This window comes from Lampris incognitus, chromosome 8 (genome assembly GCF_029633865.1).
Source record: "Lampris incognitus isolate fLamInc1 chromosome 8, fLamInc1.hap2, whole genome shotgun sequence".
Classification (NCBI taxonomy): Eukaryota; Metazoa; Chordata; class Actinopteri; order Lampriformes; family Lampridae; genus Lampris; species Lampris incognitus.
Genome location: NC_079218.1, coordinates 41,910,096 through 41,927,255, shown reverse-complemented (window position 1 = coordinate 41,927,255; position 17,160 = coordinate 41,910,096). Strand labels below are relative to the sequence as shown.

Here is a 17,160-nt window from a genome sequence, read left to right as displayed (position 1 = left end):
TATGAATTTTACATGCAATATTTCAGTTTTTTATTTTTAATAGATTTCTACAAAACCTTTTTCACTTTGTCATTATGGGGTATTGAATGTAGATTGATGAGAAAAAAAAAGGAATTTAATCCATTCTGGAGTAAGGCTGTAACATAGAATGTGGGGAAAGTGAAGGGGTGTGAATACTTTCCGGATGCACTGTAAGCTTTTCCACATTAAATTGAGGGTCTAAGGCTAGGGGCACCGTGTCCACCTGTTTTCACTGTGAACATGTAAAGCCCTGAGAAACCTTAAGGTTGAGGGCCACATTAATAAATTTGTCTTGACTAGATTGACTTCAATTTACTATGTTTCACTTGGAAAGTCACCTCAATGCATCCACCAGGATGACAGATGGGAGGAGCACATTAGATTATCTACAAACTAACTTAAGTGACTTCCTCATAATGGATTTTGTGATTTTAGCTACATGTAGGTAAATTACTCTACACAATGATGTCTGCAGAATAAGCAAGCATGTGTCTATACACACATTATTATACAAACTGTCTCAACTCTGAAGGTACAAATTAAACAGATAGTTGATTAACAGATGGGGACAGACTTTGGGTTTTAAATTCATTATTATTTTTGGGATTACATGTATGATTCCTCATGGCTTACATGTCTCCATATTTTCCCCTCTCCTCAGGTGCAGTTGGCCCCGGGATACCGAGCGAGCACGGCAGCCCAGCATGGGACCGTAGTACTGTAATGGAAAATGTGGTATCCCCGAAAGACTATGTATCCCATTTATACGCAGCGTCGCGGGAACGTAGATGGTTTTAATTGTTTTCATATCATCAGCACGGTTTTACAAAGTAGCCAACCAAACGCGCGAGCATTTTCCAATTGCAATTTGTCTCCTTTCAGAAGATACGCGAATTGTGTCTTAACAAGTAAAAGTAATTTAAAAAAAGAAAGAAAAGAAAAACGTATTCTCATATATCCGTGCCGTCGCGAGGACGCGCATTCATTCATTTAAAGAGAATCTTGATTTATTACATTTCCATTTCTTGTAAAGAAATTAAAATAACATGTAGATTGCTCAATTGATTTTTCCTTTTTACTATTTTTGTCTTGATTATAAACACATATTACGAACAAAGTAGTATAGCCTACCGAATCACAGACGTTTTGCCCAGTCGCAGCTTGTCTGCATTCGCTAGGCTATGCTACGCTATTTGTAATAAATAATGGTATTGATGGGGGGTACGTATTCTTCTGGGGGTGCGAAATGTGACAGAGCGTGACGCAGCCGGCGTGAGCGCTCCCGGTGCGGTGTTGTGACCACAGCGCCTCACCTCATCCGAAGGTGAACGTGAAGAGGTGGTCTCGGCTCCGCAGCTGGGTTTTCTGCATTTAAACGGCGACGACAACGACACGCGATATACAGACGAGACGTATTTTTCGTGCGAGCAGGCGATTGGTAAACCAGAGCGTGTTAGCGTAGCGTATAGGGATCGCGTCTCTTTTGTTTTACCGCCTGCGCTATACAAACCAAGGACGGAGCTATCGGAGAGCGAGAGAGAGATGGCGAATCCATGAGAGGCACTGTGACAAGAATCCAGCTCCATCACTGCAGTAGGCCACAGTCACTTGAATGACAAACTTAATTCACTGAGTCGCAGACCCAGATGATTGAGAGATCGGCGACACGTAAAGCAACAACGAGCTGCTGGCAAGCGTCCCATCGAGGTAGGCTGGAGACTCTGACTGTCTGTGATCTGTGGCAGCAACTTTGCATTGCATTTGTGTGGCGATAGGGGCTCGAATGGTTACCTGAAAGCTGAGCGGACGCCGCTGCGACGTCTTCAAAAACGAGTCGACCCCCACTTTTCTGCTGTTAGAGAAGCAACTAAACCCTAGACCATTTTAGTGATTTGCTGACATCTACAGGTTAAAAATTGGAAAGGTAATGCAGATGATAACGTTAATAATGGCTGTTTGATTTAGGTGTGTGTGCCCTCTGCACACCTGTCAGCACTGACTGACAAAACCAGCACTAGCAATTAATAGTTGTCAACAGTACTGTCAATGCTGGTTCTTCGGCACACCCACATCCAACAGAGCCGTTATTAATGTTATCTACAGCTGTGTTGATCCTGCTGCGCTAACATCACAGAGTACCAACATCAGCCTGCCATGTTTTTTAAGCTCTAGTCTAGCGGCCTACAGTATGATAAACCCTACTGAACACTGATGCAGTGATGTCTCCTAATGGCAAATTGTCTAATCAGCATTCATCAAAATTTCAGTAAGAATTTATTAACATAAACGCGTTTTATATACCCAGTTTTCGTGTAAGTGCTAAAAGCGCCATTTGAGCAGTGGCCACATCCAAAGTGAGAAGACCCTCCCGTTCCAATTTTGATGGACAGCCAAAATGAAAACGCATAACACATGGGTTCACGCACTGGTGAGTTAATGTCTTTTAAGCTCACGTCTTTCGAAATATAGCAGCTACTCAACTGTATCAAAATGAGCCAGAATCAGATCTAGAATATAAACCTCAAGTTGAACAGCCTCCAATTGGTACATTGGTGAATGGTAAGTTGACATAAGCGAGTTATAGTCTGTGTTCTAACTGGCTGGCTTTTCTAAAAGCTGACATTGTGGAGGATGACAGAAGGGAGACGAGACCACTTCTCCTTTTGACCACACGGCCGTGGGGTCGTTTATTTCCTCCACCAGACCTAAAGTGCACAGTAAACAATCATACAGTCGGGCTGCTTGACATGCTAGCTCACAATCTCCAAAACCCTCATAAATTCTCCTCAGACAACGGATGTTTATGTGCGTTCGTAACGCTACATGGTGTCAGAAGTTAAAAGACGATGGCGGAGTTTCCACCCCCTGCAAACTTTGATTTCTGTTGCCCACAACATTGGCCAGAATGACGCCAAAGATTCCAACGCTACAGAATCGCAACGAAGTTGAACAAGGAGGAAGGAGAGGTACAGGTCTGTACATTGCCCTGTTCTCTGGGGAAGGAATCTGAACAAGTTTTCAAGACCTTTCATTTTGCTGACGGGGAGGATAAGGAAGATTACGAGACTACTACTACTACTTTCGGCTGCTCCCGTTAGGGGTCACCACGGCGGATCATCCATTTCCATTTCTTCCTGTCTTCTTCATCTTCCTCTGTCACACCAGCCACCTGCATGTCTTCTCTCACCACATCCATAAACCTCCTCTTTGGTCTTCTTCTTTTCCTCTTCCATGGCAGCTCCATATTCAGCATCCTTCTCCCAATATACCCAACATCTCTCCTTCACACATGTCCAAGCTATCTCAATCTCGCCTCTCTTGCTTTGTCTCCAAACCGTCCAACTTGAGCGGTCCCTCTAATATAATCATTCCTAATCCTGTCCTTCTTCATCACTCCCAACGAAAATCTTAGTATCTTCAACTCTGCCACCTCCAGCTCCACCTCCTGTCTTTTTGTCAGTGCCACTGTCTCCAAACCATATAACATAGCTGGTCTCACAACCATCTTGTAAACCTTCCCTTTAACTCTTGCTGATACCCTTCTGTCGCAAATCACTCCTGACACTCTTCTCCACCCACTCCACCCTGCCTGCACTCTCTTCTTCACCTCTCTTCCACACACCCTGTTACTTTGAACAGTTGACACCAAGTATGTAAACTCATATGCCTTCATCACCTCCACTCCTTGCATCCTCACCATTCCACTGTCCTCCCTCTCATTCATGCATAGGTATTCCGTCTTGCTCCTACTGACTTTCATTCCTCTTCTCTCCAGTGCATTGTTCCACCTCTCCAGGATCTCCTCAACCTGCACCCTACTCTCGCTACAGATTGCAATGTCATCCGTGAACATCATAGTCCATGGAGACTCCTGCCTGATCTTGTCTGTCAACCTGTCCATCACCATTGCAAACATACTTCTCTGCAACTCCCGACTTCCTCATACAATACCACACTCCCCCTCTCTGCACCCTGTCGTATACTTTCTCTAAATCTACAAAGACACAATGTAACTCCTTCTGGCCTTCTCTATACTTCTCGATCAACATTCTCAAAGCAAACATCACATCTGTGGTGCTCTTTCGTGGCATGAAACCATACTGCTGCTCGCTAATCGTCACCTCTCCTCTTAACCTAGCTTCTATTACTCTTTCTCATATCTTCATGCTGTGGCTGACCAACCTTATACCTCTGTAGTTACTACAGTTCCTCACATCACCCTTGTTCTTGAAAATCGGTACCAGTATGCTTCTTCTCCACTCCTCAGGCATCCTCTCACTTTCCAAGATTGTGTTAAACAATCTAGTTAAAAACCCCACTGCCATCTCTCCTAATCATCTCCATGCCTCCACAGGTATGTCATCAGGACCAACTGCCTTTCCACTCTTCATCCTCTTCATAGCTGCCCTCACTCCTCCTTGCTAATCCACTGCACTTCCTGATTCACTATCCCTACATCATCCAACCTTCTCTCTCTCTCTCATTTTCTTCATTCATCGGCCCCTCAAAGTACTCCTCCCACCTCCTCAGCACACTCTCCTTGCTTGTCAGCACATTTCCATCTCTATCCTTGATCACCGTAACTTGTTGCACATCCTTTGCAGCTCGGTCCCTCTGTCTAGCCAATCTATACAAGTTCTTTTCTCCTTCCTTAGTGTCTAACCTATCATACATCTCACCATATGCCTTTTCCTTTGCCACCTCTCTCTTCACTTTACGCTGCGTCTCCTTGTACTCCTGTCTACTTTCGTCATCTCTCTGACTATCCCACTTCTTCTTTGCCAACCTCTTCCTCTGTATAATTTGCTGTACTTCCTCATTCTACCACCAAGTCTCATCGTCTTCCTTCCTCTGTCCTGATGACACACCAAGTACCTTCCTAGCTGTCTCCCTCACTATTTCTGCAGAGGTTGCCCAGCCATCCGGCAACTCTTCACTACCACCCAGTGCCTGTCTTAACTCCTGCCTGAACTCCACACAACAGTCTTCCTTCTTGAACTTCCACCATTTGATCTTCGGCTCTGCCTTCACTCACTTCCTCTTCTTGGTCTCCAAAGTCATCCTACAGACCACCATCCGATGCTGCCTAGCTACGTTCTATCCTGTCACCACCTTGCAGTCTCCAATCCCTTTTAGATCGCGCCTTCTACATAAGATACTGTAACGTGCATGGATAAGCAGACACGCTGGCCGCTGGCTCGCGAGTCTGACCCTTTAGTCGAGCGGTTAGCGATGCCTCCTGCGGTGCGGGCGATATGGGTTCGCGTCCCGGCCGCGGCAGTTCCTGTGGTTGCGTTGTCCCCCGAATTCGCTACAATACAGTCCACGTGTTGGCACTTTCCTCCACTCTTGTACGTCACCCTATGTTCCTCCCTCTTCTTGAAATATGTACGTCACCCTGTGTTCCTCCTTCTTCTTCTTGAAAAGAAGATTGCGAGACTGTGTTAGCCAAATTGGACAATTACTTTGTACCGAAAGCTAACGTCATCCACGCACAAGCCCGTTTTCACCATCGAGTTCAAAAGCCCAGTGAGAGCGCAGAGGAGTATATCAGAAGCCTGCGCGAGCTGTCGGATACATGCTCCTTTGCTGAAGCCGAGGACGAAAACATCCGCGACCGGTTAGTAATTGGCATACTAGATAAAGAACTGTCGGAGAAGCTACATCTAACATCTGATTTAACTCTTGACAAAGCGGTAGAGTTAGTACGGCAGTCCGGACAAGTTAAGAGACATGTCAGCGAGCAAGGAGCACATGCTAACAGGAGCACACAGCTCAGCGAAGTTGCCAAGCGTGTGCAGCATGCAGCGCAGCCCGAGCGCAGCTATGCTCAGCAGAACGGGAGCAAGGTGAAACCAGCACAACCTTGGAAAGGAAAGGGAAAGAAATGTTACAGATGCGGAAAACCACATGCAAAAGGAGACAGATGCCCTGCGAGGAATGCTGAATGCCACACCTGTAAACAGATGGGAACACTTTGCTGCAGTGTGCCGTTCACGCATCGTCAATGAGGTCAGTGCGCGGACAGATGACTGATTCCAATGACGCATGGACAGTAAAACTGCCAATACATGGTATCCTTGTGAACTTTGAAAATGTATACAGGGGCAGATACAAGTGTTATATCAGAAAAGACTGTTAGCTTGAAGGGAAATAAGCCAGTACTGAAGAAAGTTGGAACAAAACTTGATAGTCCGGGGGGGGGGGGGGGTAGACTGAGCTGTTGAGGTTATTTTATAGCCAACACCCAGAGAAACCAGAGACAATTCATGTTCAAAGTAAAGGCAATTCGTGGGGATAGCAGTCACCTCCTGGGGAGAAATGTAGCTGTGGCAATGGGCCTAGTTAGGTGCATTGAAGGAATAAAAAACTCAGAGCAAAACAAAATTTCCTGTCCAGTAGAAACAGGAGTTTTGAAGATAAAACCTATAAAAATAGCATTGAAGGAAGGCGCAGTCCCATACAGTGTGTCGACGGCTAGGCGTGTGTCAGTGACCATGCTCTCTAAAGTAAAAGAAGAACTAGATCGCATGGTAGCCAGTGGTGTAATTACTGAAATTAAAGAGCCTACAGAGTGCTGTGCGTCAATGGTACCCGTACCAAAGAAAAATAAGGAGCAGCCTAGAATATGCGTAGATTTGAAGAATCTAAAAGCAGTGAAGAGAGAGCAATATATGCTGCCTACGATAGATGACATTTTACCTAAACTGGCTCATGCAAAAGTGTTTTCTCTGCTGGATGCAGCTAGTGGTTTCTGGCAGATACTATTAGACACTGAGAGCGCTAAATTGACCACATTTATTACACCATTTGGAAGAAACTTTTTTAGTAGACTTCCATTTGGGATCACGAGTGCCCCGGAAAGCTTCCAGCGGGAGATGACAGAGCTTTTAAAGTACCTGGAGGGCGTCGCCATGCATGGATGATATCTTGATCTACTCCCAGACTGCCGAACAGCATGAGGTGAGGCTTCAGAACACCCTGGAAACATTGAGGAAAGCAGGGTTAAAGCTAAACCACGACAAGTGCTTGTTAGGTCAGCGGCTGCTCAACTACTTGGGCCATTGCATCGATGAGCATGTAATCCATCCAGATGACACCAAAGTCCAAGCCATGACTCAGCTACAACCACCAAACAACATACATGAGCTCAGAAGAATCATGGGCATGATTCACTACCTAGGCAGGTATCTCCCACATCTGTCTGATGTCACAAAGCCCTTGACTGACCTGCTTAAGACTGAAATAATGTGGACATGGGGTGAAGCGCAGGAGGAGGCCTTTAAGAAAGTAAAATGGCTCGTTACAGAGGCCCCTGTGTTAGCATTCTTTGATGTAAAAAAAACACACTGTTGACAGTGCTCATGCGAGTAGCTGTGGTCTGGGTGGGGTTCTACTGCAGACACATGATGGACAATTAGCACCAGTAGCATACTGTTCCAGAACATTGACTGATGTGGAAAAGCGCTATGCACAAATAGAAAAAGAATATCTTGCTGCGGTCTGGGCATGTGAAAAATTCACAAGATACTTGTATGGTCTAGATTCATTCACATTACAGAATGATCACAAACCACTCATTCTACTCATCAACAGCATAGACCTACACTCTGTACCGATGAGATGTCAGAGACTGTTACTTCATATGATGCGGTATAACCCTACTGCTGAGTATGTTCCAGGGAAACAGCTTGTCATTGCAGACACCCTGTCCAGACACCCTCAGACTACGGCTCCACAGGAAATCGCAGAGTTGGCCAGTGAGCTGGAGGCTTATGAGGAAGCTGTCCGGGAGACATGGCCCATCACACCCAGCAAGCTTGACATGGTCAAACAGCAGACCGCAGGATGCCAAGCTACAGTTGGTCAAACACTACATGACTGATGAGTGGCCTAAGTACTCTGCTGATGTACCGCTAAAGGTAAAAGCCTTCTATTCACACCAAGATCACCTGACAATATCGCAAGGGCTAGTGTTGTACAACAACAGGATTGTGGTGCCCCAGGGCATGAGAACTGAGATTTTGGAACGTATACATGACGGCCACCAAGGTATTGTTAAGTGCCGTGAGAGAGCAAAGTGTAGTGTATGGTGGCCCGGAATAAGCAAAAACTTTCAAGGAATAGTCAGCACTTGCAGAGAGTGCCAGGAGATTAAGCCAACTCAAAGGAGAGAACCGCTCATCTGTACACCACTTCCTAGCCGCCCGTGGGAGAGGGTAGCAGCAGACATTTGCCAGTTAAACAAAGAGAACTACTTAGTAGTTGTGGACTATTTTTCAAGATACATAGAAATAGCTCACCTCACTAATATGTCTGCAGTTACAATTATAGCTAGTCTGAAGAACATCTTTGCCAGGTGGGGATGGCCAAATGAACTGATTACAGCTAATGGACCCCGATTTCCAGGGAAAGCTTTTGTTCAGTTTTCGAAAACTTTTAATTTCAAGCAAATCACTACAAGCCCTCATTATGCACAAGCCAATGGCGAAGCAAATAGAACTGTGCAAACGGCTAAACAGATTTTGAGACAATCTGATCCTTTATTAGCACGGTTGTCCTACAAAGCATCTCCCTTGCAGGCAATGGGGGGGGGGGGCAGCACAGCTAATGATGGGCAGACAAATCCACTCTACACTTCCTACCCTGCAGGCTAACTTACAACCCGCTTGGCCAGAACTTGAACAGGTGTGGCAGATCGACGACAGAGCCAAACAGAGATACAGTCAAGTGTACAACACAAAGTACAAAGTCAGACCACTACCTGCACTTCAACCCAGGGACCAGTGTTGCAGTAAAGCTGGACAATGAGAGGGGCTGGACCAAATCAGCTTCAGTTGTACAGAAGTGTGACACACTGAGGTCATACATTATACTGACGGATAAAGGAGTGCTCCAGAGGAATAGGCATCACCTTAGACACATCCTAAGGGCTCCAGAGGCCCCTTCAGAAGGACAAGTACAGATGGACCGCAACACTAAGACAAACAGGGACCGTGATACGCAGACGGACTTACCTATTACCGACAGAGACCAGCTTCCTGTATCACCCACTGTCACTGCACCGGTGATTCCAGAGTATCTGAGACGCAGTAGCAGATGGTGAAACCACTGGACAGATATGGGGAATATGTTTAGAATTAAACCTCGTTGCTTTGACAGTGGCAGAATAGCCCTCTGCATTTGTGACTGACTGGTTATCCACCCAGTTCATATGGGAAATTATTAATAACAGTAATACATTTTATCTGTGGGCAACTTTCAGAGCACTCAAGGACACCTTACAGAACAAACAAGCAGCGCTGTATCAGACAGCATAAAATCAAAACAAAGCAGGGTAGACAATAAAAAGTTAACACAACAGACAAGTATAAAATCATCATCTGCACAAAACTCAATGAAGCGTTTATCAGACTGAATATGCCAGTTTGAAAAGGTAAGTTTTGAGATGGGATTTGAAGGTTGAGAGTCAATGTTGCGAATTTGTTGTGGGAGAGAGTTCCATAGGCGGGGGGCAGAATGACTGAAGGCTCTAGTCCCCATGGTAGTCAAGTGGGCCGATGGTGTAGTGAGTTGGAGAGCAGAAGAGGATCTGAGAGTGCGGGAGGGCATGTGGATATGAAGGAGTTCGGAAGGATACGAAGGAGCTAGGTTATTAAGGGCCTTAAAGGTGAGGAGCAGGATCTTGAAGTCAGTACGGTATTTAACAGGGAGCCAATGGAGTTGCTGAAGAACAGGAGTGATATGATCAATGGAAGGAGTTCTAGTAATGATATGGGCAGCTGAATTCTGGACCAATTGAAGTTTAGGAAGACACTTGAGGGGAAGACCAAAGTAGATAGAATTGCAGTAGTCAATACGGGATGTAACCAGGGTGTAAGTGAGCATGGCTGTGCGTTTAGGTGTAAGTGATGGCCGAAGACAATTAATATTGCGTAGGTGGAAGTATGCAGACCGAGTCACATTGTTGATGTGAGCTTTAGAACATAATGTGCTGTCCAGGATGACACCCAGACAGATTGGTTTATGCCAGATTGCCAGATTGTTCATGCCAGTTCACCTAAGAAACAAATGGTTAATCAGTTCATATTGGTCTGATTAAAAGTAAATAGTAAGAATAGAAATGTTATTTGTGGAAGCAGGAGTGTGAAAAAAAAATTTTTTTGAAGGTGAAATTTAACATATATTCATTAATACCTGTGTTAGAATGTGTTACTGAATTAGCTATGTTTAATTGTTTACAAGTTTGGTGATCAATCTTCCGTGATTTAAGTGCATGTCTTAAAAGACTCAAAGAAAGGGAGGTGTGTTGTAATGGCACTATTTTATAAGAGCGCAGAGTGCATTGATATGTTGTGTGACGTTTCAAGCAAGGAGTTCCAGTCGAGGGAGGAGTAACGGTTTTTTATTCAGTTTGAAGCTCCATGTTGATGCGCCGGATTAGTCAATAAATTCTCCTCAGACAACATATGTTTATGTGTGTTCGTAACACTACAATGGGGACAATATCTGGTCAACATGGTGAATGTCTAACCTGCATAAAGTAGGTCACTACAATATGTTGTGTTTAGCAACTGCATCTAACACCAGTTCCTAAGATAATGAGCGAGCGAATGCCTGGTGATTTCCCATGCCAAAGTGTCCAGACAGGATCCGCTAGTGTCCTGACAAAAATGGGAATGAATCATTTTACAGAGTGGGCATTAACTTTATTTCACCCGTCATTTCAATTGGAACAAGTTTGCGAAAATTCACCCAAATAGAGTCAGACTGAGCAAAACCAAGCAAAACATGGCTTGCCTTGTTTGCTGTCACATTCAACTTGTTAGGACAGATTAACTGAAAGTACTGAAAGCGATTTTTTTTAACTGCTCATTCGCTCGCTCGAATCACCACGTTAGGATGGGCTGTAGTAGATTGCAGCAGTAGCTAACAAGTATTGTTACAGCAGCACAATCTATTGTTTCCATAGTGAACTACATCTGAAAAATTCGTCACTAAGCTACTCATAAGTCACACTTTTTGATGGGGCGAGAACTCGGGAGGCATTTTGCTGACAAGGCCAGAATGAAAGATATATATTACTAGTCTACCTATGAAACCAGGATGATATTCTTACCCCAAATTGCCATTAAACTATACCAATTGCAGAAAAAAAGCCTTTCGCTAGCACAGACCTTTAACCCTTTGGTGGTTTTTAACCTGTAGATGTCAGCAAACTCACTAAAAACTCGCATCTTGGCCGTTGCCTCAGGATTGCCACAACAGAAGACAGGCCCGACATCAGAAGGATTGCCTCATCCCATTGCTCTCACTTCTCTCACTGATTGGTGATACATGGATGTTCTTCCATTTATTTTTGTCCATTCGTCCATAATGAAATGGCTGGTTTTGGACTTATTTTGTTTCAAGTGCATTTTTTTTTCTTGTGTGACCCTCAACACAAGCTTTGAGAATCCCATGCCTGAATTATTACTACCACCACCACTACTACTACTAATAATAATAATAATCGTAATAGCAGCAACAAAGAAATCTGCACATAAAACAATTTTTGATGGTGCAATGGAAAAAAAGTCCGGATGTTCAAAATCAAGGGCCAAATCATACCATGCATGCCAAGCCCCCTTGGAGAAAACTAATTGGGGAGCCCTGCCATAGAAATTCTCTGTCACGCCCTCCACATCCACTGTGCTTGCATCCAATCTCTGACTCTCCTAACCTACATTCCCCTCACCAGCTCAGCCACACCCCTACTTTCCATTAGGGGGGTGAATCAACTTTCATCACAATATAATATTATGTTGATTCTTTGGACAATGATACAATATTTGCTGATATTTACAAAGTCTGCCACAATACAATTTCGATTCAGTTCAATTCAGGGGCCTGCGATCGATATGAGACGATATATGCCCATTTAACACAATCAGTTATGTTTATATCAACTCACAAAAAACAACTAAAATACGATTTGATGATTCTCTTGCTGAGCTCTCCCAGACAATTAAATGAAAAACGTTCTATTCTTCTTAATAAAAAGAATAAAAATAGACCTGTTGTTCACTATAAAGTGCCACATTTCTCATGTTTAAGAGCAAATGTTTTTTATCAATTAACATTTATCAGTTAACTTTTTTTGATGAACTTTCAATTATGAACATAAACCACGCACATCTATGCTTCATCACCTCGGATTTACAAGGTTCTATCTGTGTGCTCAGTGGTTTAGATTAAAAAAAGGACTGGTTGTTAAAATCCCCAGTGTTTACACTGCAACAGTTTCGGTGGGAAATAAACTGGAGATGTCTCCTAAGGTGACATTGCCACCACCAGGACACATCGTCAGTTGTGTGCCTCAGCATCACAGGGTGTTTCGGCCTTTTATCACAACACACCCTCCGCTGAGGCAGGCCCACCACAGGTTGATTGGTCTTGGGTGTGTGCCCTGTGGTTAGCTATTCACTCTGGCAGCCCAGACGGTGTCTCCCCTTTTGATCCAGACCCAGTGGCTAGTCCTCTCAGCAGTGTCGGCTAGCTCTTTGATCGCTCTCCTGTGGGCCTATCCCCTGTCTCCTAGTTCCCTCAGGAGTTTTGCTGTGGAGCTGGCAACAAAGCCCCTACAATCCACCTCCACAGGACGCACCTTCACCTTCCAGCCTCTGTCCTCTGCTTCGGCTGCTAGGTTGGCATACCGCAGCTTCTTACGCTCGTACGCTTCATCGACTGCATCCTCCCAGGGAACTATCAGCTCGATGATGTAAGCGAGCTGGCAAGAATTGGACCAGAGAACGAGGTCTGGTCGCAAGTTGGTTGTTGCGATCTCTGTCGGGAAGATGAGCTTCTGGCCTAAGTCCACCCGCATTTCCCAATCCCTGGCTGAGTTTAGTGAGCCTAAGTCGGGAAGTGAAGGGTTGACCTTCAGTTTATCCTCCTCCCGAACAAAAGCTGGAAAACGCCGGGGCCCTCCCTGGTTGTTGAAGGGTTGGGCATTGATGGAAACCCTCTTTCGCTCGAGTTCAGCTGCCAAGCACCTGAGCACCTGATTGTGTCGCCAGGTGTATCTGCCTTGGGTGAGGCTGGTCTTGCAGCCAACCAAGATGTGCTCGAGGGTTGCTGGGGCTGTACACAGGGAGCAAAATGGATTCTCTCCAAGCCAGAGATTTAGATTTGTGGGAGAGGGCAGGACATCATATGTGGCTTTGATGATGAAACTCAGCCTGTTTGATTCCATGCTCCAGAGCTCACTCCATGTGAGTTTCCTCTTTTCAACACCCTCCCACCTCATCCAGTGGCCCTGTCTGGCTTGTGCTACGGCTTTAGAACATCTGGATGCTTCTTCCTGTCGGCGAACCTCCTCTACCACCATAGTTCGCCGTTCGGTAGTAGTCACCTTTTGCCAGGTAGGTGTTTTTGTTCCCAGGCCAAGGCCGCCTCTGCCTTGTTGAACATGGCCTACTATGTCTCGGTGGCAGAGGGCATATTTTGCCTCCAGTACAGCTGCAGCTGGGGTCCATTTCTTCCCTGTTGCTAGGGTTGGAGCAACTCCTCTCACTACCGGGTCTCGGGACTCTGTGAGGGACATGTCCAGCCTCACTTTGGCACATTTGAATTCCTCAACCAGGCTGGAAATTGGCAGTGCGAGGGCTCCATTGCCGTAGAGTCCAACACTGCTGAGGCACTTTGGCAGTCTGAGCCACTTCCTCACCTGCGAGTTCACTAGCCTGTCCAAGTGATTAGCATGAGATAGTGAGACCTCGTACATGGTTATTGGCCACTTGAGTTGGGGTAGCAGCCCAAACTGAAAGCACCAGAGCTTTAACTTCCCGGGCAGCGCAGTGTTGTTGATTTGCCTGAGGCCACTGATTGTATCCTGACGAAGTTGCTCCAGTTGCGGGGTGTCTTTGAGGTCTGCATTGTACCACCATCCGAGGCTCTTGATTGGCTTCTCCCGGACTGTGGTGATTGGTTGATCAGTGATGTAGAACCGTTCATCTTTTAATTGGCCTTTAACAATGGAGATGCTGCGAGATTTACTTGGTTTAAACTCCATTCGTGCCCACTTGATGTTTTCCTGGAGTTTCTGAGCAGGCGCCTGGTGCTTGGTTTCGTTGTTGCTATGGTGGTCAAGTCATCCATGTACGCCCAGACCGGTGGAAGACGCAGGCCATTCCTGGACCTTTCACCTCCCACCACCCATCGAGATGCACAGATGACAATCTCCATTGCCATGGTGAATGCCAGAGTGGAAATAGTGCAGGCCGCCATGATGCCTATTTCCAGATGTTGCCACGTGGTGGTGGTGACACAGAACTGGAGATCCTGAAAATAGGTCTTGACCAACTCTGTGATGTTTTTGGGGACGTGGAAAAAATCAAACGCCGTCCACAGGATCTTGTGAGGAACCGATCCAAAAGCGTTGGCGAGGTCTAAGAAAACCACGTGCAGGTCTCTCTTTCTTGGCAGCTTGTATCTGGTGCCAGATGATATTAGCATGCTCCAGACATCATGAGAAGCCATGGATCCCGGCTTTCTGCACTGATGTATCGACAAAGTTGTTTTTTTGCAGGAATGTGGACAGCCTTTGGGGAATCGGGCTAAAGAAGATCTTTCCCTCTACATTTAGAAGCCTGATCTGGCGAAACTGGCTGATGCAGGAAGAGTTCTTCGCCTTGGAGATCAGAATGCCTCCTGCTCTTCGCCATGCCCTGGGTATGACTCTTTTCTGCCATGCCACTTTCACCAGCTTCCAGAGGTATTTCAGGACTCCAGGAGTGTTCTTACAGAGTCTATACTGAACACCATTGGGCCCAGGAGCTGACGTCGATCTTGCCTGCTTTACCGTCCTCTCCACCTCGCTCCATGTGGGGGGTCTTCTGTCCATATGGTGGTCAGGTGGGTGAATTGGTGATATGTCATCTGGGATGGTGACTGGCTCATGTCTCCGGTCATCAGAGTAGGTCTTCTTTAGGTGCTCTTCTAGATCTCGTATGGGCACTCTGAGGCTCCCATTCTTCTTGCTGAGATATTGAGCTTTAAAATGTTCACATACTAGGCATATCTTAAAGATGATGATATGGATTGATGTTTTCACTTTGCATCAATGATATTGGATCATTGATTATTGAATCGATCAGATCGATGGATCAATATACCCCTACTTTCCATCAAGCCCAGAAGTATAATAAACCCGGCTCTTCAGCCAGTCATCACCAGAAGATTTGGCTCTGTAAATCTTTCAGAGTATTTTCTCAGTGTTGTTGCTTGTTAGTCTTTTTTTGGGGGGGGGGGGTTCCCTCATTTTTCTCCCCAGTTGTATCTGACCAATTACCTCACTCTTCCACGTCTTCCCGGTCGATGCCCCAACCCTTCTGCCAATCCGGGGGGGGGGGGGTTGCAGACTACCACATGCCTCCTCCAATACATGTGGAGTCACCAGCCGTTTCTTTTCATCTGGCAGTGAGGAGTTTCGCCAGGGGAACGTAGCACGTGGGAAATCATGCTATTCCTCCCAGTTCCCCCTCCCCTCTGAACAGACACCCTGACTGACCAGAGGAGGTACTATTGCAGCGACCAGGACACATACCCACATCCAGCTTCCCACCTACAGACACAGCCACTTGTGTCTGTAGGGATGCCTGACCAAGCTGGAGGTAACACGGGGATTCAAACCAGTGATCCCCATGTTGGTAGGCAACAGAATAAACTGCTATGCTACCCGGATGTCCCATGTTGCTTGTTAAGCCCAATTTATACTCCAAATGTTGGCTAGCAGACAGATGTCTCTCGACAATTTTGACGTTATGAGAGACACTTTTTGTGTCTACCAGGGCTGTCGTGTACGCGACATATTTTCTTATGTCGGCTAGCAGACAAATGTCTGCTAGCCGACATAAGAAAATGTGAGACCTTCGGTCAACAATTTATCTTCTAACAGAACTGTAAATATACAGCCAAGTCAGCAGATAACAAGGCAGATTTGAATCTCACCGAAAATGTTGATATTGACTTTGAGACAGATGATGAGACTTTTTCAGTCTTGCTTGACCAACTCAAAAGCTGCAAAGGAAAATAGAATTTTTTTTCCCAACTCCAATGTGCCAACCTGACAGAGATGCATTCAAGAAGACTCCAAAGCCATAATTGCTATCAAAGATACATCTACAAGGTATAAGCCTTGGAGGGATCAGGTGTTTTCTAAAGGTACTGTGTCCTGTTATAACAAACACGTCTCTCTTGTAGGTGCTGTGGGAGTAAGCCATGGACACGGAGAGGTTGGAACAGCAGGTGGCCAGTGTGGATCGGAGCATGGCCTTCCTAAAGCGGGAACACCTGTCCATGCTCACAGGTCTACAGCTAGAGATCACACATCTCAAGAGGCGCTGCCACGGTCCGTGTGTTACCATATCCATTTGTTATTTGGTTTGTTAAATCTTGCCAGACAATAATTCAATTATATATCATTTGTTGACTTTCAATGGTATCGTATCAAGATGAAATTCATATATTGTCATATCATGATACACAATTTTGTTGTCTACACCAATGATAACAACAATCTATTACCTAAATTTTCTCACAAAATGAAGTTTTTTATTTGAAATCTAGTTTTGGTTTTATATTATACTTAACATTACCAAACAGTTCAGTGTGATGAACTTCAGTTGGTTTCTTACATATGGGATTTTTGCATTAAGTAGGCAGATATCATGGTGTACACTATATGGCCAAAAGTATGTGGACACCCCTTTGAATGAGCAGATTTGGCTATTTCAGCCACATCCATTGCTTGTAGATGCATAAAATCAAGCATACAGACATGTCTCTATCAAACATCGGTAATAGAATGGGTATTACTGAAGAGCTCAGTGACTTTCAGTGTAGCACTGTGATAGGATGCCACCTTTCCAACAAGTCAGTTGGTCAAATTTCTCCCCTGCTAGATCTGCCCCAGTCAACTGTAAGTGTGATATTGTGAAATGGAAACATCTCTGAGCAACAACAGCTCAGCTGTGAAGCAGTAGGCCACACAAGACCACAGAACGGGAGGTTGGTGGAGGAGGAATGATAGTCTGGGCTCTTTTTCATGGTTTGGGCCAGGCCCCCTAGTTCCAGTGAAGGGAAGTCTTAATGCTACAG

General features: G+C 45.3%; 1 protein-coding gene across 1 annotated transcript in view; it reads left to right on the top strand.

Moving 5' to 3' along the window:
• Positions 1 to 1,363: 1,363 nt before the first annotated feature.
• LOC130117316 (coiled-coil domain-containing protein 92-like) overlaps positions 1,364 to 17,160 on the top strand; it is a 30,727-nt gene continuing 14,930 nt past the window's right edge. The window contains exons 1-2 of the mRNA XM_056285528.1: positions 1,364 to 1,728; positions 16,264 to 16,411. Coding sequence (XP_056141503.1) covers positions 16,282 to 16,411 — 130 coding nt within the window. The 5' untranslated portion in view covers positions 1,364 to 1,728; positions 16,264 to 16,281. The remainder of the gene's footprint in view (positions 1,729 to 16,263; positions 16,412 to 17,160) is intronic.